This window comes from Chelonoidis abingdonii, chromosome 4 (genome assembly GCF_003597395.2).
Source record: "Chelonoidis abingdonii isolate Lonesome George chromosome 4, CheloAbing_2.0, whole genome shotgun sequence".
Taxonomy (NCBI): domain Eukaryota; kingdom Metazoa; phylum Chordata; order Testudines; family Testudinidae; genus Chelonoidis; species Chelonoidis abingdonii.
The window spans coordinates 3,949,741-3,974,959 of NC_133772.1; the positions used below are offsets into that span (position 1 = coordinate 3,949,741).

General features: G+C 49.8%; 3 protein-coding genes and 1 long non-coding RNA gene across 6 annotated transcripts in view; 2 read left to right on the top strand and 2 right to left on the bottom strand.

The window, feature by feature from the left end:
* LOC116815086 (uncharacterized) overlaps window positions 1–25,219 on the bottom strand; it is a 669,588-nt gene that overhangs the window by 240,279 nt on the left and 404,090 nt on the right. The window lies entirely within an intron of this gene.
* Window positions 1,950–8,841, top strand: LOC116826844 (uncharacterized). Its single transcript, XR_004374155.2, has 5 exons — window positions 1,950–2,169; window positions 4,424–4,501; window positions 5,018–5,113; window positions 7,340–7,417; window positions 7,934–8,841. It is a non-coding gene; the product is annotated as an uncharacterized LOC116826844 (long non-coding RNA).
* On the bottom strand, window positions 3,283–20,028 carry LOC116826843 (uncharacterized). 2 transcript variants are annotated; one of them, XM_032783857.2, is made up of 7 exons: window positions 19,619–20,028; window positions 16,918–17,159; window positions 14,496–14,603; window positions 13,395–13,542; window positions 7,306–7,590; window positions 5,051–5,092; window positions 3,283–4,674 (listed from the first exon to the last, which is right to left on the bottom strand). In XM_032783857.2, the coding sequence occupies exons 1-7, from the start codon at window positions 19,683–19,685 to the stop codon at window positions 4,244–4,246; spliced, it is 1,323 nt and encodes a 440-aa protein (XP_032639748.1). In that variant the 5' UTR covers window positions 19,686–20,028; the 3' UTR covers window positions 3,283–4,243. The 2 variants fall into 2 exon arrangements, with proteins under 2 accessions (XP_032639748.1, XP_032639749.1); XM_032783858.2 differs by lacking the exon at window positions 5,051–5,092.
* The window catches only part of LOC116826842 (uncharacterized), a 27,802-nt gene continuing 25,190 nt past the window's right edge, over window positions 22,608–25,219 (top strand). Inside the window, exon 1 of one of the 2 annotated variants that reach the window (XM_075065888.1) lies at window positions 22,608–23,024. In XM_075065888.1, the coding sequence (XP_074921989.1) occupies window positions 22,778–23,024 (247 nt within the window). In that variant the 5' untranslated portion in view covers window positions 22,608–22,777. The remainder of the gene's footprint in view (window positions 23,025–25,219) is intronic. The other variant, XM_032783855.2, reaches the window with a different exon arrangement.

Consider the following 25,219-nt stretch of genomic DNA (forward strand, 5'->3'; position numbering starts at 1 on the left):
ATTCACTTGTCATGAATATTCCTGTTAGTGAAGCTCTGTGCTCAGTAGTTGATGGAAAGCTCACAGGAAAGGGCCACAGACATGGATGGATTGATAACACATTTCAAATGCAAATGGATGTGTGGATTATTCAAAATATCCACCCACTGAGTCTCGCTCCCTGGACATTTCGCTTAAGCAAAGCCTGACTGAAGCAGGACATCTCTTACGGTTATTAATATGGACTGAAGGAAAAACATCACTCTCCGATTCCCAGACCATGCGTGTCTGTCTCTACTGGGGCTGGTCCAATTATTCACAGCCAAAATCTGAGTGACCAAGTGAGAAATGCCTTATACGCTCTTGAGAACAGAGAGATGACTGAACTGCACTTATCATATACATCAATTTGTTGCCATGGCCCTTCTGTGGTTAGGTATCTGTAGATGCACCCCATGTACCTGTTATGGAGGTCAATTCATCGCCCTGACACTCCTGTGGTTGGAGTCATGTTCCTGTGGTCAGAAGTTCCCCTTAAGCACTCCACTTTCAGCTCCCCAATACTTGGGGTTTCTGTTGGGCTGTATCTGTTCAAAGTTTAGCTGTTCAGAGTTCATAGGTCTCAAGCCTTATGCAAAGTTGCTGAAGTTATTGTCTTACAGGATACAGGCCTGTAGGTTCCTTGCATCACTGCTGAATATAATATAGACAAGCTAGTTCTATGCGCTACAGAGCTGAGCCAGCCCAGGGGCAGAGCTGGTCCCTCGCTGGGACAGGAGCCACCCTGCTGCTCCAGTTCCCCGTCTGACCCCAGTGATGTTTTGACTGGGCTGTGGCCATGCAGCCAGGACCTCTGGAGTTAAAGAGAAGAAGTAAACAATCCAGATTAGGGAGCAGCACAATTAATTAGAGATTCAGCTGAGTAGGAGGCAGAGTCACCTCCTCAGGAGTCTCAGCAGTTATCTCCCTGGAGTGACCGATATTGCCACCATGTGCCGTATCTTTTGAGACTATCTTGTATTAAATGAATGAATATTCTAAGTACTGTCCTGGGCCAGGCCCTGTGTCTGCATGGGGAGGGTTACTGCAGCTCTACCAGGAACAACTGATGGAGGTGAGGGGTGATTCCTGCAATCCCTGGGATTATAAACAGCCCCACAGAAGTACCAGCCCCAGGGTGGTTTGCTCAGATTTGTTCAAACACGTACCAGAGACCAAAGAGTCAAAGGAAGGGCTTTTGGCATATAAAGCGCTAGCTTGAACTGAATCCTGGTCTATGTGAGAAAATAAGTCGGTTTAACAACCTCACTCAGGGATGTGAAAAACACACACACACACACACACACACACTGATGTCGTTAAGCTGACCTAAACCCTGATATTGACCATGTCTACACTACATCTTATGTTGGCAAAACTTATGTCATTCAGGAATGTGAGTAACTGCCCCTCCCCCACCCCGCCCCGAGCAACATAAATTAACCTGGCATAAGCGCTTGAGTGCACTGTGCTATGTCAGCGGGAGAGCTTCTCCCGCTGACATAGCGTCTGCCGCTCACACAGGTAGTTTTATTATGCCGGTGGGAGAGCTCTCTTCCTTCAGCATACAGCGTCTTCCCAAAACATGCTGCAGCAACACATCTGCATCTGTCATCGTTATACATGTAGACATGCCCATAGACAGTGAGAGGAGGTTGGAAGAATTCTTCTGTTCACCACACTCCAGTCTCTCAGCAAAGTGAATGGGAGGGATTTTCCCATCAGTGTAGGTAGTGTCTACACTGACGGGGTAAGCAGAGTTGCAGCCACACCACTGTTCTGTTTCAAGTGCAGACAAGCCCTCTGAGAGAGGGGCCTTCTTTTTGATTCAACAAAGTACATGATCTTTTATCCAAGGGGGACTGGAGCCTGTGGAAAGGATGGCAGGACTGAGGCCCGCCACGGTCCTCAGGGCTGATAGGCGACTTCTGGTACTTTTAATATGTGTTTAGCTTTTGGTGTTGTTTTATATGTTTTCTTTGTGTCTTTAAATAAATGTCCTGTGCTTTGAGCGAGCTGGTTGGTCACTGGCAAAACAGCATCCTCGGGGACAAAAGCAACACGTGCAGGCTGGACTTTGCCCAGAGAGAGGTGATGGCTAGAAACCTGAGAGGGCTCTTCTGGATCAGACCGTGGAGGGAGGAGTCAAAGGTACAGTCACCCCAAAACTGTGACATCATGTTCTCCACTACAGTCTATGGCCTGGCCGGCTGGGCGTCTGAGGCTATGAAAGAGAAGCTGTGCTGATAGTCAGTGCGAGGGTTAATGCTGCAGAGCCCAAGATAGCTAGCTGTAACGCTGACCCTCCCAGGAACATTGCCAGCTTAACACAGTCACCTGGTTGCCTCTTTGCTTGCAGCTCTTGCCTGCACTGCGACAGGCCAAGAGGCAGCCAGAGTTGGGTCCGTATGGACAGATGGACAATCGCCAGCAGGAGGGCGGGATCAGTGGTTTAGCACTGGGGGATGGATCAGAAATCAGAGACCTTTTCCCTGGGAGCAGTGAGATGTAGCAGCAGTTTGGGACGGGGGACAGGTCAACAGTTGGAAGGGATGCTTGAAAGTCCCCCTGCATTGTAGAGCAAAGACGCCAAGGAGCAGAGTTAGAGTTCCCCCCTCCTCCTTATCGTTGCTATTCTGGGACGTTCTAGATGTTAACAGTGCATTTTTACCATTTATTAACACGGGCTATTTTTTATAGAATAAAACAGCTAATGGCCATGTAAATATATGAGAAACACTGACCTTGGTACCTGATCCTGCAAAGTATAATGAGGTATAATACTAAAAAATACAACAACAGAGTCGGCTGCATAAGGAACGGAAAATAATACTGAAAATATTCCTGGGACATTCTGTAAACCTGAGGTGGGCTGGGCACTTCTAGTCACGCTTTTCTATAATACAAGAACAGGGGGACACTTGAACCGAAAGGCAGCAAATTTAAAAATGGATCAAAGCTAATTGGGCTTTGTGTAAAATAATAATACTAGTTTTAAGTCCTGACGGCTCCCTGCCACAAGGTACACGTGAGGCCCAGAACCCAGCAGAATTCAAGAAGGATTAGACATTTATGTGGATAATGAGCACTGGTGCCGGCCCTTGTCAGAGACAGGATACTGAGTTCCATGGGCTTCTGGGTCTGCCCTGCTAAGAAGACAATGCAGTGGGCTCCCTGTATAGAAACAAGGCTGAGCTCCCTGTATAGAAACAAGACTGCTCCTGGGGTGCAACCTGGACTGCAGGACCGCTGAGCCCTCTTTCCCAACCCGGAGTGTCCCTCTCACTCTGTGTTGCTGTGTCAAGCCACAAACCTCTAATAGGCACTGCACTGACACAGACATCCACAGGCAGGGACACACCTAGCTGAGTTACATGAATTAGCTCCTAGCCTCTCATGAACCAACAATAGGGAGGCTCCTGCTAATTCCACCCAGTTCCCCAGTCATGCACCCCAGAACTGGGCTGTCTTGCACTGGTCAGAAGCCTGCCTGGTGTGAGTTCATTACCGACTCCACCCCTCCCTTGCTGTGAAGAGGACACACACTAGTCTTTGTAAACTGAGCTGAGATTTCCCAAGCACTTCAGCCAAAACACACTGTTTTAGGTAAAATATAAAACAGGTTTATTGATTACAAAAGGGTAGATTTTAAGTGATTATAAGTAGCAAGTGTAGAGATCAAAGTTGGTTACTTAAGAAATAAAAATAAAAATATATTTGCACTCTGAGTTCTACAAACTAAATAGGATTTGAATCAAGCAGTGTCTCACCCTGAAGAATGGTACAAACAGGTCACAGATCCTCAATACACAGACTGGGACTCTTTTCCAGCCTGAAACCACCCTTCCCCAGTTCAACGTCTTTGTCCTCTAGACCAGTGGTCCCCAACCTTTTTTGTCTGGCAGGTGCCAGACGACGAGAATGGAGGACCATGACGGCGGATGATCCGCCAAAATTCCACCGACAAGCAGCAACTTCAATAGGCATCGCGACTGAAATACCGCCGATAATCGGCATTTTGGCGGATGCTCGTCCACCGGCCAGTACGTGGGTGCACTTTCCTTGATAGGTGTGGATGAATCATTAACCACTGTCTGGCTTCTCCACTGTTGTACCTGGAAGGCTGGTTGAGGTGTTCCCAACCTCACAATATATTTCAGTAACAGACACATAGCAAAACTTCACATAACATGAAAACATATACAATCCAACAGGATATTAATGTTCAAGAGACCAAGACTTTTAAAATATCTTGTAAGGCATGCATTGTACAAAACTTATCATAATTATATAACGATGGTGAATATGGGTATTTGTGGATAACACCTTGAAGTACAGGGAGGCACAGCCAGTCCCAGGCTGATTCCTCACCAGTCCTTGTTACGCTTCTTAATCTCCTTGCCAGGTCTTTCCGGTTGATGGCTTCCAGCACTATCATGGTCACCTCCAGCGCATAATCCATTGTGTAGTATCCGATCAAGAGGTCAGTGATCTCTAGAGACTTTGCATTCTCCAGTTTCCCTTTAGGGATGTGGTCGTATCCCTCCTTCAGATCAATGTCAGTCAGTTTGTGCTTGAAGTTCTTCAACTCGCTCTCTCTCAAGTTATCCAAGGTGTTTACCAGGAGATCTCTTGTTGTTTTCCCTGTGCTTGTGCCTATAACAAGAGAAACAAACTATACAGTCCAGCCAGGCCCTCACCCAGGCCTGGGTACCCTCCCTTCCCCACCCTCACCCTTCTGTAGATCAAACGTCAGTGCCTCTGCGCTCCCCTCATGTCTGTTTTGGATAGAATCCACCCGTGGTCAGGGAGGTTCTGCTGTCTAGGGCTGGGGAGTCTGGGATTTCATTTCTACATCTGAGCAGGTGGGGGCTGAGGGAGGAAAGGTGTAGTTCTAAGGATTAGTCCCAGAGAGGACACAGACTCTTAGGTTCCCTTTTTAGCTCTGTCACTGTCTCAGTAATGAGTCTTTTCCTTCTACTTTCTGTGCTGCAAACAGGACAACTTCCCACACCCTGAAGGATGAACTAACCAGTGGGAGGATCAGACCCTGATGCAGGATGTTTCACGTCCCCTGGAACAGGAAAAAGAAAAGGTGAATCAAACTTCTAGCTGAATAATTATCTGCTTATGCTGCTCCTCTCACACCACAGCGGGCACTCTTAGCCAGTCAGATCTGAACCAGGCATATGACATTCTAATCAATTATCTTCAGAGATGGATCTCTATGGGTTTCCCAGAGACTAGAGGTTTTCCTCACCCATTTATGGAAAAAAATCCCCCATCTCCCCATGTGATTGGCTACTCTTCCCCAAGTTCCCCACCTCCTGGGGAAAGCAGCCAATCCAAGTAGCTACAAAGGTTGAGTCCAGCCACGCAATCGGTGTCTCTTTCTTGTGTGGAAAAAGGGTTGAGATTGCTACTAACATGCTTCAGCTCTTTGCAGAGCCAGCTGGGGAGCAGCTCTGCAGCTGCCCCTCCTCTTTGTGGGTTCTCCTGTTTTCCCATCTCTTTAACCACTCCTCTGTCACTGATATCTCCACTGCCTAGTGTTACCCTGACTCCCTGAATCCTCCCCACCTAGGAGAGGACCCTGTCTCAAAACCCCAGTGAGGATAAGCTGTCAAGGAGGAAAGGAGAATTGACAATTTCAGGAATAGCAGATAGGTTGAAGGATGAGGCTGGAGCAGAGAGACCCCAAGATCTGAGGAGAAAGGGGCTATGAAAGATCCTAATGAGAGCAGTTTCAATGGAGTGGAAATATCGGAACCAGAGAATAACGGTCCAAGATGGAGCTGGAAAAGAGAAATTTGATCCATTAGTTGTCGCCAGTCCATTTGGTGAGTTTAGAAATTGAGGCGAGGAGGGAGATGGGGCAGTAGTTGGAGAGGCAGGCAGGGTTGAGGGCTGGTGTTTGATGATAGGAGAGACCATTACAAGCTTGTATTGTGAGGGGAAGGAGCCAGAGGCCAGTCAGAGGTTAAGAAATAGGGAAATGGAGGGGACTAGTACAGGGATAGTTGAGGTAAGAAGGCGGGAAGGGATATGAATCCCTGGAGCACGTGATGGAGAATTTGTCATGAAGAGAAGGTAGGAAACTTCAAGGTTAATGATGGGGAAAGGAGATGGTGTTTGGGATGGGAGAGGGAAGACGAGGAGATATAATCTGTCAGATTTCATTTCTCTGTGGAGAAGCTGGTAAAATCCTGTGCAGAGAGGGAAGAGAGGTCACCAGGAGGGGAATTAAATGTTGCAATAAATGTTGGAGATATCTGGAAAGACATGTTGTGATAAATGAAGTATGTGGGGGGGGGGGTAGCTCCCTTTGATGGACATCCAGCTAGCTGTAAAATCCCTCTTGGTAGCTGCTCTCTACTTGCTTTACCTGTAAAGGGTTAAAAAAAAAAAACCCAGGTAAAGGGGAAAAAAAGTGGGCACCTGGTCAAAAGAGCCAATGGGAAGGTAGAACTTTTTAAAATTGGGAAAGAAACTTTCCCTTTGTCTGTTGTTCTCTCTGAGCTGAAAAGACGGGCAGCAGGGATGCTGTGTACAGTTTGAACCAGATATGAAAACCATCAGATCATATCTAGAGCTACTTTTAACAACCCAAACATGTAAGTAAATTAGGAATGTTTAAGAAGATACGATTAGGTTTATTTCTGTTTATTTTTTAAGGCTGTGGACTCCTCTGTGCTAACCCCAGATGCTTTTGTTTGCTTGTAACCTTTAAGCTGAACCCCCAAGAAAGCTATTTTGGATGCTGGAATTGCTCTTTTAAAATCTAGCAAAAGCCTAAGTTCCAGATGTATTTTTTTCCTTTTTGTTTTTAATAAAATTTACCCTTTTTAAGAAGAGGATTGAATTGTTGGTGTCCTGAGAGGTTTGTGCATATGTTGTTTGATTAGCTGGTAACAACAGCTAATTTCCTTTCTCAGCTCTTCCCCGGAGGGGGATGAAGGAGCTTGAAGGTGCCCCACAAGGAAGAATTACTCCTCCCTCGGTCCAAGGGGTTTTTTGCATTTGGGTGGTGGCAGCATTTACCAAGCCAAGGTCAGAGAAAAGCTGTAACCTCAGGAGTGTAATATAAGCCTGGGGTGGCCAGTATTAATTTTTGAAATCTTTGCGGGCTCTCATCTTCTGTACTCAAAGTGACAGAGTGGGGATTCCGCCTTGACACATGCGTTGTACAAAATTGAACATAACTGTATAACAGTGTTGAATATGGATATTTGTGGGTAAGACTTTGAGATACAGGAAGGCACAGCCAGCCCCAGGCTGATTCCTCACCAGTCCTTGTTACACCTCTCAATCTCCTTGCCAGGTCTTTCCGGTTGATGGCTTCCAGCACTATCGTGGTCACCTCCAGTGCATAATCCATTGTGTAGTGTCCAATCAAGAGGTCAGTGATCTCTAGAGACTTTGCATTCTCCAGTTTCCCTTTAGGGATGTGGTCGTATCCCTCCTTCAGATCAATGTCAGTCAGTTTGTGCTTGAAGTTCTTCAGCTCGCTCTCTCTCAAGTCATCCAAGGCGTTTACCAGGAGATCTCTTGTTGTTTTCCCTGTGCTTGTGCCTATAACAAGAGAAACAAACTATACAGTCCAGCCATGCCCCCACCCAGGCCTGGGTACCCTCCCTTCCCCATCCTCACCCTTCTGTAGATCAAACGTCAGTGCCTCTGCGCTCCCCTCATGTCTGTTTTGGATAGAATCCACCCGTGATCAGGGAGGTTCTGATATCTAGGGCTGGGGAGTTTGGCATTTTGTTTCTATGTCTGAGGAGGTGGAGGCTGAGGGGGGAAGGGGGTAGTTCTAGAGATTAATCCCAGAGAGGACACGGACTCTTAGGTTCCCTTTCTAGCTCTGTCACTGTCTCAGTAATGAGTCTTTTCCTTCTACTCTCTGTGCTGCAAATAGGACAACTCCCCACACCCTGAAGGATGAACTAACCGGTGGGAGTATCAGACACTGATGCAGGATGTTCCACGTCCCCTGGAAGACGAAAAAGCTAGATGTTTGATTCACTTTTTCTGAATACTTGTCTGCTTATGCTGCTCCTCTCACACCACAGCGGGCACTCTTAGCCAATCAGATCTGAATCAGGCACATGACCCTCTAGTTAATTATCTTCAGAGATAGATCTCTATTGGTCTCCCAGAGACTACAGGTTTTCCTCACCCTAATGGACAAAAATCTACAAAATACCTATCTGATTGGCTACTCTTCTCCAATTCCCTACCTCCTGGGGAAAGGAGCCAACCCGAGTAGCTACACATGCTGGGGGACAGCCCAGCCCCTCAATCAGTGTAGCAGGCAGAGCTCTGCCAGTCTCTTCAATGGGTGGACAAATGGCTGAGGAGCAGCTCTATAGCTTTGTGGCTTTTCCTGCTTCCCCATCCCTTTGACGGCTCCTCCCACACTGATATCTCCACTGCCTGGTGTTACCTCAACTCCATGAATCCCCCCTGCCCTCGGGAAGGACCCTGTCTCAAAAGCCCAATGAGGTTAAGCTGTCAAGGAGGAAAGGAGAATTGACAATTTCAGGAACAGCAGATAGGTTGAAGGATGAGGCTGGAGCAGAGAGACCCCAGGATCTGAAGAGAAAGAGGTTAAGAGAGATCCTAATGAGAGCTGTTTCAATGGAGTGAAAACACCAGGAGCCAGAGAATAATGGTCCAAGATGGAACTTGAAAAGAGGAATTTGATCCATTAGTTGTTGCCAGTCCATTTGGTGAGTTTAGAGATGGAGGCGAGGAGTGACATGGGGCAGTAGCTGGAGAGGCAGGCAGGGTTGAGGGCTGGTGTTTGATGATAGGAGAGAGCGTTACAAGTGTAACCCTTCTGCCCCTCTGAGTTGGCAGCAACAAGGGCCAGGTTCAGTATCCAGGGGTTCCGTTTCAATAACACAAGGCATAACCGGCTCGAGCCCCCACCCAGTGACCTGGGACACTTACATACCACACCCTCCTGGGCACCTCTAGGAGGCAATACTTCCCCTCTCGCAAGCACGGAGTCTGAGTGTAGCGAAATCTTTTTAATAAAGGAAGGAAACAATGCGGCATCCCATTGGAGAAACACCACAAACAGAGTTATAACACAAACCATAAACACCCCCCCAAGTACATTTGGCAATGTCCTTTTCCCCTTAGGGTCTTAAGTCCAATCACTCCAAAGTCCAACAACCCAAAAGTCTCTGGGCAATGCCACCACAGAATTCAAGAGTCTATCTGTAGAGGTCCCTCCCCCCAGCCTGGGTGAAAGGGGCACCTTACGTGGTCCAGGGCCAACTGCCCTGCCTCTCCGTGGGTTCTGCTTCCGCCTTCTCCACGAACTGCTCCGCCTTACCGGCCGCTCCACTCTGCTCCTCCGGCCGTCCTCACAAACTGCTCCGCTCCACCAGCTGCCTCGTGAGCTGCTCCAGTTGTCCCAGCAAACTGCTCGGCTCCGCTCGCTCTGTGGGCTGCTCCACACGCCCCACAGCTACTCCGCTCTGCCAGCCGCTCCACTCCACCAGCTGTCCTGTGGTCCGCTCCAGCCATCCCCATAAACTGCTCCACTCCGCCAGCTGCTCTGTTCCACAGTATAGCTTCAGGCTCCCCCACTAGTTAGCACAGTACTCAGTGCTCCCAGCTCAGTAATTTCAGCTCTTTTGTGATTTCAGCTCTTAGTGATCTCAGCACATAGTAGGGGAGCCCAGTGCTAGTGCACCATTAGCCCAAAGTGAGTTCAGCTCAGCAACCTGTATCTAGAGTCTTAAGGGAATAAAAATCAACTCTGACATTCCACAGTGGAGAGAGGAGGAGGTGCAACTGATGCTTCTAGCTCCACAAGGAGCCTGCACCACCAGGCACAAATACCTGTCCCCAACCTCTCTCCCTTCACAGGGTTTTGGAACCCATGTCCCTTGTCTAGCAAGTACCACCCAACTGAGGTTGAGTCATTTCTGTCACAAAGCACCCACAGCTCGGCAGTCTGGGATGGGTTAGGCGTGCCTATGCAAATATTTGAGATTTTGCATTCCAGACATTCTTTCCACACTTCCCATACTTCACCACCAGATGTCAGGGTACAGCTCATCCTGACTCTGCTTACATCTTCCCCCCAGCCGAGAATTTGTCGTCCCGACAAATCACATTCCCTACTATACCAACTCACTGGTCCCCTCCAAAGGGCCTCAGATAGCCCACTTTAGCTTTCACAAACCTGTGTGCTAAATGTATTGGCTCCTCACTAATCACCCCAGGTGCATCATAAGTTAACCGTTTCACTGGTCTTATTACCCTGTCTCGCCTATTGAGAATCTCTGTTACTGGGGTAAGGGGGACATCCTCTTGAGGGATGGATGGGGAGGTTTCCTGTGAGTTCCCCTCGGATACTGGCATAGGCCCCTGCATTTCTAGTTCTAACAGTGGAGGGTCGAAGGTGCTCAGGTCATCTTCCATCTGTGTGTCACCACTGTCCAATAACCTGTGTATGTCATCACACGGGGGTCCCACCAGTGGCTCAGGAGTGTCAGGAATGGGCCTAAATACTTCTGCCATAGGGTTTAGGGCAGAAGAGGAGGTGCTCTCTTTTGATTCAGCTGATTGAGACTGGAATCTTGTCTTCATCCCAGGATACACCATGGTTGTGTCTTCCTCCTCAGACTCACTGTCAGATGTGCTGAGTAGGGGTAGGTTAGTTGCAGGAGGCTGGCTGTCCACGTTGGAAGGCGGCTTTGGTACAGCACCTTCGTTCTGCCCAGTTGCCCTCTTGTGACCCATCTCATAAGGGCTGCCTACCAATTCCCCCACAGGGAGCAAAAGGTTTCTATGCACGGTTTTGGTCTGCCCTGGACCCTCTTCAGGTTTGATCTTGTAGACCGGCAGGTCTCCTAGCTTTTCCATTACCAAGTAAGGTATTGCCTTCCATCTGTCAGCTATCTTGTGTTTCCCAGCAACACCCAAATTTCGCAGCAGGACTCTGTCCCCTGGCTGGAGCTCTTGCAGGCGCACCCTAGCATCATATCGCTGTTTGTTGCGGTCTGCGTTCTTCCGAGCTGCAGACGTAGCTAAGTGATAAGCATCCCGCAGCTTTTCTCGTAGTTGGGATACATATTGCTGATGGGTTTCATAGCTATCGCCATCCTCTGATACTCCAAAGCACAGATCTATGGGTAGTCTTGGTTCTCGCCCAAACATCAAGAGATATGGGGTGACTCCCGTAGCATCGTTCTTTGTGGCGTTGTAGGCGTGCACCAGAAATGCAACATGTTGGCTCCAGGTTGCCTTCTGCTCTGGCCGCAAAGTCCCTAACATATCTAATAGGGTTCGGTTGAACCTCTCTGGCTGAGGGTCACCTTGCGGGTGGTAAGGCGTTGTCCTCGACTTTTTAATACCTGCTATCCTCAGCACCTCCTTCAGAAGGTGACTCTCAAAGTCTCGTCCCTGATCTGAGTGTATCCGGGCTGGGAATCCATAAACTGAGAAATATTTTTCCCACAATACTCGAGCGACAGTGGTGGCCCTTTGATCACGTGTGGGATATGCCTGCGCATATCGCGTATAATGGTCAGTCACTACTAGGATGTTCCCAATATTCCTCTTGTCCACTTCTAAAGACAAGAAATCAATGCAAACCAGCTCCAGAGGTTTGTTGCTGGTGATGTTCTTCAGATATGCAGCCCTCGTGGGCAGAGTTTTCCTTTGAATACATCGCGCGCAGGTCTCACATTTCCTGCGAACATCTTCAGCCATCCGTGGCCAATAGAATCTACTGCGGATAAGTTCCAGGGTCCTCTCCATCCCTAAATGTCCAAAGTCATCATGCAGGGCCCTCATGGCCAGGGCTCTGTACTCTTTCGGCAGCACTAGCTGATTCCGTTGCTTTTGTAGAGGGTCTGTGGTTGTGCGGTGTAGCACTCCCTGAATCAGTTTTAGTTTGGTCCATTCTCTCAATAGTAGTTTGCCCTCTGGGGTAGGTGGGACAACCGCAACTGGGCCTTGCCCCTCCCTTTTGGCAAGTAGCGTATCACGAATGTCAATATCTTGCAGCTGGGCTTCCTGCCAGTCAGCCGCATTGAGCATGGGCAAGGGAGATTGCGGTTGTCCCAGATTTTGCATTCCAGACATTCTTTCCACACTTCCCATACTTCACCACCAGATGTCAGGGTACAGCTCATCCTGACTCTGCTTACACAAGCTTGTATTGTGAGGGGAAGGAGCCAGAGGCCAGTGAGAGATTGAGAAAAGGGACGATGGAGGGAGTTTAGTATAGGGACAGTTGAGGTAAGCAGGTGGGAAGGGACAGGGTCATTGGAGCAGGAAAGAGCCACAAACATGGTTGGATCGATAACACATTTGAAATGCAAATGGGCATGTGGATTATTCCCCCCTTCATTCACTTTGCTCCAATAAGACCAAAATATCCACCCATTGACTCTCGCTCCCTGGAAGCGTTGCTGAAGCAAAGCCTGGTTCAAGCAGGACCTCTCTTACAGTCATTATTGTGGACTGAAGGAAAAGCCTCAGTCTCCAATTCCCACATCACGTGTGTCTGTCTCTACTGGGGCTGGTCCAATTGTTCATAGCCAAAATCTGAGTGACCAAGCGAGAAATGCCTTATACACTCTTGAGAACAGAGAGGTGGGTAACCTGCCCCCTCCACATTATCAAGACACTGAAATTTGTACTTTTTTTTTTTTTACACTCACTCCAGTTTAGTGCAAATGTTAAGGCAGGATTAAGGTTTTCCAGCGCTCTCTCCTGCCCATCCAGAAACTGGCTAAACTTTAACCTCTGAATTCAGGAAATACCTTTATAGAAAGCTTCCCACACCACAGGGGGTACGCTCAGCTGTGTTACATTATTGTCCGCAGCAAACATGTGACCGTTAGTGAGTGCACGCATCACACAGCACGGCTATTAACCAGGAGCACTGAGGAGTCAGAATGCTTAAACCACAGAATAAAGCAGCATCCCATTGTGGGGGGAAAAAGGTCCAAGCCTGAAGTTTGGTCCAGTAAACTGTATGTATGGCCTGGAGGCAGGAAAGGGCAGGGTTGGATAGAAAAAGGGCAGAAAGAAACTCTAAAATCAGAACTGTTTATAACAGCTTGTGATTGATAGCTGCCCAGACACAGAGCAAGAAACCGCAAAGGGAAAAACTAAGAAAAACAGTAAAATTTGCTTTGCTTTATGGATGTTAAAATTTAGGGAAGTATATGTACTTTTGTGATTTTATCCTATTAAAGCTTTTGTTTTTGTCTGGGATGGGGGGTTCGGCCGCCTTGGCTGACTCCCCCATGCATGCATGTTTGATTAATCAATAAAGGTGCCTCAGGCTGATCTGATCCAAAATCAATCATATGGTCGATTTTCCACACCACCGTTGAGCTTACCTGCTCTCAGAGAGGCAGTCCGGAGAGGTTTACTTTCTCTTTTGCCTGTGAAGTATTTTTGCTTTGTCAAGCTGAGCTGCATTCCCTTTTCCATGTCCCTGGCGCAGGGCTGCTGGCTCTCAGACCCTACGTAGGTAAATTTCAAATCCTAATACAAAGGCGAGATGACGCGTTAGAGACAAAACTGTTTAAGACTGAGGAGGAAGCAGCAAGATTTATAAATAGTGCAAGTGCGTGAGGCGAGGGAGAGGGAGAAATCCAAAATACCCGCAGATTGTGGGCTGGAGTGATGGGACATGGGAGGAGTCTAACACCCCTGCCATGGACTGTTGGGGGTGATGCAGGGTGCAGTGTTTGCGAACGAGAGCCCAGCCACACAGCTGGTGTCAGTCAGCAGGATCCAGGTTCCTGGGATGCTGGGAGATGGAGGCAGTGGACGATGAAGAGGCTGCAAATGGGGGTGATATTTTTGGAGAAGGAGCAGGCGTTCCAGAGAGAGCTGGGGAAAAGGAGGGGCAAGGAGGAAGCGTGAGCACAGGGACTAGGTTGGAGCATCTGGATCATGAGGGACTGGTGGGTGGGGACAAGGGGATGAAGTGAAGAGTGAGTGTTGGGGAATCTGTCACCAGGTACAAGGAGAAGACGGCAAAAGTGCAGCTGGAAGTGGGATGTGAGAATGGGGAGAACAGGCAGAAAGGCTGGTGGAAGGAGTGACTGGCAGGATGGAGGGAGAAACAGCGATGCCGGGAAGGAGGCTCAAATGCAACTACTGCATAATGCCAGTTAAGGGCAGGGATCACTTCACCCACCCCAGAAATGCAGCCACCTCTGGGTCAGCGTACAGCAGCTGCCTAACAGATTCACAGCAATGCTCTAGCAGCATTTTTTATTTGTTTTTGGCAACCTTCCCTCTAACATTCAGGATCTCACCCCTGAGTCACCCCCAGACTGGCCTCCTGCAGATGCTCAACTTGTGGTTACCCTTGAAGGCCATTTGCAAATGGCAGCTACTGCAGGACCAGGCAGCCCACGGACTTAAACTTAATGGGGCTTCTCTCAAGGATCACACTACATCCATGCTCTGTAAATAATCTCACTTACCGATGGATTTATCACGGCATCTGGTACACCGGGCACACCACGACAAGTTCCAAAGTGAGGAGGCTTGTCCACAGAAATTGACTGGCACTTCTCATGTTCTTCAATTGCCTGTGAAAGGTCTAGCACAGTCACTTATGGGGGACCAGTGGAAAAAACACACACACACGTTATTTCTTTCCTCCTTGCTTCCATTCAACAGGTTTCGGGAATGCCACAAATTCCAGTTAGAACGGGGTGAATTTCGACTGCAACATTTTTCGGTGAAAAATACAGATTCAGCAACACTGAAATGTTTCGTGAATTTCTGTAAATGTTGCGGAATTTTTTTTTGTTACAAAAAGAGAAAAACAAGTCCTAAGGACCAGACACGTTTTGTTTTGACATTTTCAAAATAAAACCTGAAATTTCCTTTTATTTTAATTTTAAAAAGTCAAAAATGTTGTCAAACACTCAGTTGAAATGAAGCATTTTGGTTTGATCCCAAACAAGGTTATTGGGGAGTTCTGAGTGACTGAAAAGTGTGAAAGTTTTCATTTGCAGTCTGACTTGAAACAATTGTTTAAAAAACTTTTTCTTAGCTGCCAACGAAACAAAACATCTGGTATTCACTCAGCTGTAGCCCCAGTTCCCATTACACAGCTGCTGTGACAAAGGGCTGGAGGTCTATCAATAATTTCCAACTCGTGGCAATAGAAAATTGTTAAACTGAGTCTAGCCAGACACAAGGATCTCTGGAATATGCTATCAGTGGTAGGTGGTTAAGCATTTGAAAGAGAGCTATTAATTGTCATTAAAGGGTCTTCTCATCCTCAGTGATCCATCTCCAAGAGAAGTTTCCCATCCCTACTGTGTTTGTACGTGTAACTGGAGAAAACTGGTTTGGAAAACACGAGCAGCTTGACAAGCAGCTTGGATGGGCGGATGGGTGGGGGTGTCTCTGTCTCACTGCTGTGTGACGGGACGCTGGCCAGGAGGGTCAGAGGAGGGATTTGCGTCCTTTCTTCCTTGTAATTGTAATTGTAACTAAGCTAAGTGTGCCTATGTGTCTGGCCTTTGCAAAGTATTCATCAGACAGGTTATATGGCACAAGCCGTTTCTTTTATTTTCATCTGATTCTATTTTTAATCTTGTTTCTGTTACATCTGCAGTGGTGCAGGTGTTTCACACTCTCCAACCCTAAAGAGAGCAAAGTCCTTCAAACACTGCAAGGAGGTGAAGGAGGCAAGAAGAGGGGTTAGAGACTAAACTCCATTCTTATAGGTGTGTCTTCACTGCAGCATTAGTCCAGGCTACTACCCAGGAGCTGCCCTAACCTGCTTCCCATCCACACACAGAAACCTCACATTTGGATTTAGTGGTGCTTTAAACCCAGGTACCTGACCGAGTCCCCAGATTTGGGTTAACTCTGCAATGCAAACATACGCAGTTTACTCCTGCTGGAATTCGGTGCCACTGTGCAATGCAGAATTTGTGCAGAATTAATGTTCTAGGCAGAATCTCCCCCCCACCCGCCGAATCTGGGGGTCCAGCTATCAGCCCTGGGAAGCGGGGCTCTGACTGTCAGCCCTGCTTGGTGGGGCTCTTGCTCTCAGCCCTGGGCAATGGAAGGGCCACTGCAGGCCCCCCAGGCCTGGGGAGGATGAAGAACCCTAAGAGGAGCAGAAGGGGAGGTTATGTTAATTGATCAAAGGATGAAAAGGGGGGAATTTGAAGGTTTTTTTTTCCAAAAGGGGCTCTGGGGCTTAACAACTATATCAGGATGAAAAGAAGCAAGAGTAGAAAGCTAGAGCTGTCCCGCCTTCCTGCATTTTGAGTGGCACAAGCAATTCCGTTTCAGGGTGAAAAAATCTCAAACTCGTTTCTGCAATGCTCTCTTCCCTAGGTACAGAGAAGGGTTCTTACACTCTGAGGTTGGGGCAGGAAGGGAAAGTTGATGCAGCTTATATATTTCCTTCGGGCTCCCTTAGCCCTCGACTCCACTAAGGAGGGGGGAGGCGACCTAAGGTACGCCGACTTCAGCTACGCGAATAGCGTAGCTGAAGTCAGCGTATCTTAGGTCGACTTACGTGGCCATGAGGACGGCGGCGAGTCGACCACTGCCGCTCCCCCATCGACTCCGCTTCCGCCTCTGGCGAGCTGGAGTTCCGGAGTAGATGGGGAGTGCGTTTGGGGATCGATTTATCTGCGTCTAGACGAGATGCGACAAATCAATCCCCAATAGATCCATCTCTACCCGACCTGCCCTAAGAGTGTCAGGTTCATCACCACCCACTGCCCTCTGACGCTATCCATTCCCCTCAAGTGTCACTGCACGAAGGGGCTCAGTTTTCACACGCCGGCCCTGCACTGAGATTGCTCCTTGCCTGCTGTGGCTGCTGACTCTGACTCTCTGTCCTGCATATCGCTATCGAGTCTTATTTACCTTTTCTACTGAACGGTTCTTGGGGATCAGGTAGAGGTGGAGAGTTCTGTCTGCGGCCCCGAATGCCCAACACAGCAGCACCAGTGAGTAGATTGGAATAAATGTAAATGTAGAAGAGATCAAAATAAGTCCAATTGGGGAGAAGCTGGGGTTTTCCAGCACGGCTCGGGACGGTCTCTCCTGCGTTGGCTTCTCGGGGGTCAGCGTGGCCAGCTTGCATCTGGGAGGCACCACCTTTTCCTCTGCAAATGGACAAAACCGTTAAGTCACAGGTGAGGTTGCCAAGTGCATTTCGAAGGAGGGTGCTACCACTGAACACGGCAGTAACAAACACTGGAAACGATGGGAGCCACAAGCTAAGGTGATTGAAGAATTTGCAACCAACTGGAACATCCCTTGCACTGGCAAAGACCATGGGACAGAAATGTTCTCGGTGACCAGAATGTTCACTTTAACTTTGCTCCCATCGTGCTATCAACCCAGTGCTTCCCGGCGCGTGGGGCGTGTCCTGCTGAGGATGGCAGGAGAAAGAGCTAGTACAATGGAGGTGAAAGTGCAGACTGACCTCCCAATTGTTTTTCCGCATCACAGCTTCCATTTTTTCAAAGCTGGTCTCTTGCTGTCATGGTTATAAAGGAAACGTTCAAGATGTGCATGACAGAATGCAGCCCGTATCCACACCCTACACTCTACTGTAATAATCTTGGTACAAAGCACCTATTTATAATTTGCTGGTGAGTATTGTCCTGGTAAAGTCCATGTGGCAATGGTGGGGGCCTCGGGGAAGGGGCGGAGCAGGGAGGGGATGAGGCAGGGCCACCACAGCCCATGTGTCCGGCGGCAGGTCCACGGTGAAAGTGAGGGTGGGGGAGAGTGAGTGAGTGATGGGAGGGGGATGGAGTGAGTGGGGGTGGAGCCTCAGAGAAGGGGCGGAGCCTCAGGGAAGCAGCGAGGGTGTTTGCTTTTGTGCAATTAGAAAGTTGGCAACTCTAGTGTCTGGCCCCAGGACTGGCCTAAGCCTTCATCCCTGGACGAGCCTGGCCTGTGTTCACTGGGCATGGGGATGGCTGCACCTGCTGGAAGACAACAGGGAGCTCTCTCAGAAAGAGACCAGAGCAGCCTCTGCCCCTGCTGGGATCCCTCCTGAAACCTCCTCACTCCAGCAGCTTGCACTCCGCACGCCACCTGTCTCTCCCATTGCCGGAATCCTACCTCCATCCTTCCATCCCAGCCTTCCTGCCAATCTCCCCCTCCACCAGGATCCCTCCAGTCACTAGGAGAAACTCTTTTGCCAGGTCTCCACTGCACAATCTCAGCTTCCTACTGTAGCAAGGAGCAGCGTAGCCAACCAGCTTCTCAGTGCAGTTAACGCAGCATTATAGAGCTCTCCATCAATCATGTAACATGCTAGAGGGTGAGGTGCATGGCTCCTTCCTGACGCAGCTGGACAAATGTTAACCCACCTGTGACTCTGGGCTGGGCGCTGCTGGGTGCCACTTCTAGCCAGTGGTGCTGGAACATATTTTTATAGTGTGAGGGAGGGTGCTGTAAGCCAGCAAAACTGTAAAGCGGTGGTCCCCAAACATTTTACCCCTGTCTGCACCCCCCGGTGCCGGGAGTAGGACTGTGATCCAGAAGGGGGAGATGCAGACAGGGGTAAGGGAGTCAAAATGGGCCCCAAGCACAGGACTGGCAGCTGGGCCCCTAGGTGGGGCCAGGAGCAGAGCCCCACATAACACCAGAGCCTGCTGCAGTAGCCCCCACACTCCTAGTTCCCGCACCTGTGCCTGTAGCTGCAGGACAGACTGGGAGAGGGAGGGAGAGCAGGAGGAGAGATTCAGCTCCTGCCCCTCAGGGGCTCCCCCCGAGCGAGCCGCTCCCCCACATGGACAGGCTTTGGGAGTTATCAGGAGAAGGTTTGGGGTGACCCACAGCTGAGGCAGTGGATGTTGCAGTGAGGAATTGGCGTGTTGGGGGGAGACAGAAACAAACCCTCTCCCATAAGAAGGAGAATGTTGGCTTCCTTGTTGGATTGGTGGAGCAAGAAATAATGTTCCTTGGATGTCGGACTCCTCCCTCAAAGTGTGAGTAGCCCCACATCTACCTCGCCCCATACACAGGCCTTCTCCTCTCCCTCATCCTCCCTTTCCAACACCCCTTGTCTCTTTCTCTCCTTCGCACTATGAATAGATCTGTCCTGTGTCTCTCACCTCTGCCCCGTCCCAGCAAATGTTAGGTCTCTCTCTGGTGCGTGCCTCTCTGATACAGAATTTCCCTGTGTAGCGCATGTGGGAAATTGTTGTAATATTTTTTTTTAAATGTGTGACTCTGTTTCCCCACTCAGGAGGACTCCCCATGGGCTGTGAAGGACTTAATTTCCCATTTGAGAAAGGAGAATAAGAGATGGGGGTTGGGCTGGGAGAAGCAAACTGTCAAATACTGGTCCTTGGTGGTACAATGGAAGATCCTGACTCCCTTTGAAGCGCTCAGCGTCTAACCCCCCGTGGATCCACAACACCCAGGGGCAGTCTTGCTTGGGAAGGAACTTCAGCATTCTGCCCTTCACACTGTGCCAGGAAATCAGCAGCATTGCTGATTTCTCTGCTCAGCAGGCTGGTAAGCAGGCAGTTCCCCTACAAGACCTGTGGACAAGATCCCCCTCAGGGAGCAGACACTCGCCTCTTGAGCGCTCCCCACTTACCTGTCCTTGCCCTCTGGAGTAGTTTGTCTCCCAGGTCCTTCTTGTCCCTGGCCCTCAGGACCTCCATGGCCACTCGCACCAGCTCTGTTCTCAATCAGCCATGGAGTGATTTCTCTGTGTCTTCATTGGCTGGTTCTCCGGACGAAGAAGGACAGCATGTTAAAGGGGAAAGTAAAAGAAAGTTAGCCACCGCCGCCTCTTATACAGCTGAAGTCCCGCCCTCTTCCTTTCTGCAACACTGGGCTGGGCTCAGTTAGAAGATTAACCGTTTTGCTCCGGCTCTGGTTCCCGAATTTTATGGTCCTTTTGTGGGGTCAGGGGTTTGGCCGCTATGGGGACAGCAGGGGGCTCAGGTTCACTCCTGTTGCCCTGTGTTATTCAAACACTCGTGGGCATGGGAATTGGGAGGGCAAGGGCATCTGGCTGGGAAAGTGAGAGCAGATGGGGCAGCAGCAGAGAGAGGCGGCTGCCAGGAGGGGTGGTAAGAGTGAGGCACACACACACACAGAGTTATGCACATCACACAGAGACAGTTACACAAGGACACACCACACACATGGACCCAGAGACACAAGCCCACAGAGACAGTTGCACACACAGAATAACACAGTGACAGGAAACAAATAGAGTGAATGCACTTAGTAGATTACAAGCTTTCTAAGCATAGAATGTCAGGGTTGGAAGGGACCTTAGGAGGTCACTTAGTCCAACCCCCTTCTCAAAGCAGGACCAATCCCCCAGCAAATTTTTACCCCAGTTCCCTAAATGGCCCCCTCAAGGAGAGAGCTCACAAACCTGGGTTTAGCAGGCCTATGCTCAAACCACTGAGTTATCCTGCCTCTCTGTGTTGTTATTTCCACTGTACTAGCTTGAGCAAAGCTACCTTGAGTTTGTCCCACCCCCCTCAGACTGGGAGGCAGCTTCCAAATGCAGTGTAGAGCAGGGGTTCCCCGAGGCCTGTCTGCGCAGCTGCAACATGCACTGCAGTCGCCTGTTTACGCTTCCTGAGGAAAATAATTCATTTTAATTATTACACACTTATAAACTCTAACACTGGAAATAGACAATGTGCATGTTTCTGTTTCATTTTAATGTAAACAATTGTAATGACAGAAATCCCTAGCACCAGGCACTCAAAGAAATGCTTCAGGATCTTTGAAACCACACTGCTTCAGCAAAACTGCATGTTAAAGATATGTTGAGAGCAAAATGTGGCATTCAGACAGGGACACACAATATTGGATAAAACTGAACGATAAGCAACACAACCCTGTTAACCAAATTATTAAAAAACACAGACTGCGTTACTATTTGTTGATTTTAAACCAAAATAGTTGTCTAACTTTGAACACTATATTGTGTTTTCAATTTTTGGGGGGTGTAAGACCCAATCCTACACTCTACGAATTAGAAAAGAATCAAATATTGTAAATAAAAATATAAAAGAACAATTGTATTGTAACTGAGGCAACAGGAACTCATCCGGTCCAGGAAAGGAGAATCCAAACTTCAAGTATGTGTCATATATAGAATATATTTTTGTTTACTCATTGACATGTTGGGCTGTATTAGTAGGAGCATTGCCAGCAGATTGAGGGAAGTGGTTACTCCCCTCTATTCGGCACTAATGAGGCCACATCTGGAGTATTGTGTCCAGTTTTTGGCCCCCGCTACAGAAAGGATGTGGACAAATTGGAGAGAGTCCAGCAGAGGGCAACAAAAATGATCAGGGGTCTGGAGCACATGACTTATGAGGAGAGGCTGAGGGAACTGGGGTTATTTAGTCTGCAGAAGAGAAGCATGAGGGGGGGATTTGATAGCAGCCTTCAAGTACCTGAAGGGGGGTTCCAAAGAGGCTGAAACTCGGCTGTTCTCAGTGGAGGCAGATGACAGAACAAAGAGCAATGGTCTCAAGTTGCAGTGGGGGAGGTCTGGGTTGGATATTAGGAAACAGTATTTCACTAGGAGGGTGGTGAAGCACTGGAATGGGTTACCTAGGGAGGTGGTGGAATCTCTATTGTTAGGGATTTTTAAGGCCCAGCTTGACAAAGCCCTGGCTGGGATGGTTTAGTTGGGGTTTTGAACAGGGGGTTGGACTCGATGACCTCCTGAGGTCTCTTCCAATCCTAATCTTCTATGAGTCTATGATTCCTTTTATGTAGTTGTAGATGGTCCAGGACTTTCATTATCTTCTCCACCAGTGTATCCTTCTCGTTCTTGAAAAATAAATCTTCCGTGTCAGATTGAAACACTGCTTGCTGTTTTCTATAGTTATAATTGGTAGACTCCATGCGTATGTTGCTGTAAAATGCACCATTGTACTCGTGAGAATTAAACGTGACATGTTGCAGCTTGGTTTATATAAATATATTACAAAAATAAATGTTTTTTTTATATATTCTGTCCAACATCATCAGCTCAAAACATCATATTTACATAACTTTTACTTAGATTACACAAGTCACATGGAGTTAAAGCTTTACTAAGAGTTTGACTGGAGAACGTCGTTGCACTGGCAGACCACGCTGGACTGTGTCACTGCCCATCTTTGGACTGTGGTGCACAGTTCGGGATACTCCCCGGCCCCTTAGTGCATCAGTTCTCAGCCAGGGGTCTGAGCCCCCCTGGGGGGCTGTGAGCAGGTTTCAGGGGCTCCGCCAAGCAGGGCCAGCATTAAACTCACTGGGGCCCAGGGCAGAAAGCTGAAGCCCAATCATCCAGGGCTGAAGCTGAAGCCTGAGGAATTTAGTTTCATGGGCCCCCCATGGTGTGAGGCCCCAAGCAATTGCCCTGCTTGCTATCCCCTAATGCCAGCCCCAGTTTTAATATGTGGAAAAATAGTTCTTGTGGCAGGGGAGTTTTTATAGCATGTTAGAGGGTGGAGGCTCAGAAAGAAAAAGGTTGAGAACTCCTGCCTACAAAGTCATTGCACCCTGACCTTAAGGGGCCAGCTAAGGCAAAGCTTAAACAAACATCCTGCATGGTCGCACGCAGGCGTAATGGGAAAGTACCAGGGGCAGGATGTGGTAAATGTTCTCTCCGCTGGCTCTCTAGGAGAAATCGCTTCCTGCTGCTTGCTCAGCCACTTCCCTCTCTCTGCTGCTCCCGCTGCTGCTCCAGTGCAGTTTGGCGTGGCCAGCTGCTGCCAGAGGACGCGGCATGGGGAGGGGAGGTGCGGGGTGGACAGCCTGGGGGGTGGACAGCCTGAAGGAGCGGGAGTTGCCAAGCTTCAAAAGTTTACTGGAAGAAACTCCCCTGAAGAGGGGCTATGAACGCATCCCCCGGGGCAGGCTGAGACCTGCGGACTCCATCGAGCTCGGGGACCTGATGGTCACATTCTATGGGAAGTTCTATGGGCAGAAGCTGACCCAGAGGCTGCTGCAAGACATCAGGAGACCAAGCGGTGGTAAGGAGCAAGCCGGGGAGAGATCAGACCCAACGGGGACCGGATTTGGTGCCCCCCTGCACACCTGCCCTGATCAGGGCTGGCGCCTCATCCCGGCTGGAGCAAGAACCTTTCTCGTCTCGCAGGATGGAACCGGGCTATAGGAAGGGAGGGGGGAGGGAAGCAATTCACTGCGATAACAAATGTCACAAGCTGGGAGCTTTCTGGTCTCACTGAGCTAAATCCTGACACCCCCCCCCCCCGCTGTTCCTCCCCAGTCCTCGCTCAGGCAAACCTCCCACTGAGGTCAGCGGGGATCAGCTGGGACATTCCGCCGCGGCCAGGCCCCGGGGTATTAAGCCACGCAGGGTCCAGCTTTCACTTTCGTTTCTGTGGGATCTCCCCTCTGGTCCGCAGCCCGTTTGCAGTTACCCGCCCCCCGGCGAGCTGCAGGGCTGGTTTGCTCGGGCTGAGGGGCAGGGGTTTTGGTACAACGCCCCCTTACACCAGGGGAGACCAATCCAGGCCCCCCCCCGCTGCCGGATCCAGCCCTGGCTGACTAACCCCAGCTCGGCTCGGCTCTGCTCAGCTCTCCAGAGCCTGGGTCAGCCCAGCCGCAAGGCAGAAGCAGGGCCAGCCTCAGGGGAAATGATGCTCTGGGCAAACTTGTATTTTGGCGCCCACGGGCACAGCACGACCCTATTGTCCTAGGCCCCTGCAGGCTCCCCACTCCCCTTGTGTCCCCTTCAGCCCAGCCCCCTATTGTGCCCCTAAGCTCTGTACCTCCTCCTGCCCCCTCCTGTGCCTACATGGGGAAAGTGACCTGGATGCATGGAGCAACTGGCATTGCTGTTCACTTCCCTGCCTCCCAGCGCTGCTCCTGCGCTCCTAGGGGTTGAGCAGGGAAGGGGGGAGCAAAGAGAGACAGGGCTCCCAGCATCCAGGTCACTTTTCCACCTGGGTTGCTTAAGGGGAGGGCAGGAGAACACAGCCCAGGTGGGGAAAGTGAGCTGGATGCAGGACATTGCTCCTCCCTCAAGCCCTCTGGCGGGGCACAGAGGCACGTTGGGGAGGAGGGGGCCGAGCTGTATCTGTGGCACCACCTGCTCCCCTCATGTTCCTCCACCGGGAAGAAGCAGGGAGAAATCTGGGTGCCCCCCCCCCAAGCTGGGAGCAGTTTCTGACACTATACAGCACGGAGGCCCCTGACTATGGCGCAGCACCCTTGGGCAGTCACCCACCCCTAAGGCTGGCCCTGAGCAGAAGAAGACTCAGGAAGGAACCCAGAGAGAGAGCAATAACCTGGGAACCTCATGGGTCTGGAGGCGACATTGTCCTGTAGAAACACACACAGAGGGTTCCATGCAGGAGGCAGAGTCCTGACTCCTGACCTGAGCTCTGCACTGACCGCTAGCTCCCCCTTTCTCTTTCACACGCACTGTCTCCTTGGTCTCTGCCACAGAGGGCAGGAGCTGGGAGCTGGAGCTTGAGGCATTTGCTAAGGCAAGAGCTGCTGTGAGTTATAAATCACCCAGGGTTATTAACTCATAAGTCACTTGTTTGTCCAAGTCAACCTAAGCACACCTGTCTGCAGAGGACTCACCAGCTAACACTTCCTGGTGTTCCTCAACAAGTCATGTGACCCATCACCTTTGCCTCATTATCTCTCTACACTCATTTCCTGCAAGCATCCCAATGTGATCTACTGCTGCTTGCAATTGTCTTTCCAACTCACCTTGTCTCCTAGCTGTTGTAAACTGCCTGTCACCATAGGTGCCAACTCCGTAGGTGCCCTGGGGCTGGAGCACCCATGGGGAAAAATTGGTGGGTGCTCTGCACCCACTGGCAGCTCCCTGCCCTGCCCCAGCTTGCCTCCACTTCACCTCCTCCCCTGAGTGTGCAGCTTCTCCCCTAGGTCCCAGCATTTCCTGCCGCAAAACAGCTGTTTCGTGGTAGCAGGCGCTGAGAGGGAGGAGGGGGAACACGGCACACTCGGGGAAGAGGCAAGGCCAGGGCAGGGTTTGGGGAAGGGGTCCAATGGGACATGGAGGGGGCAGAGCTGGGGCAGGGACTTTGGGGAAGGGGTTGGAATGGGGGTGGGGCAGGGGTGGAGTCGGCACACTCGGGGAAGAGGCAAGGCCAGGGCAGGGTTTGGGGAAGGGGTCCAATGGGACATGGAGGGGGCAGAGCTGGGGCAGGGACTTTGGGGAAGGGGT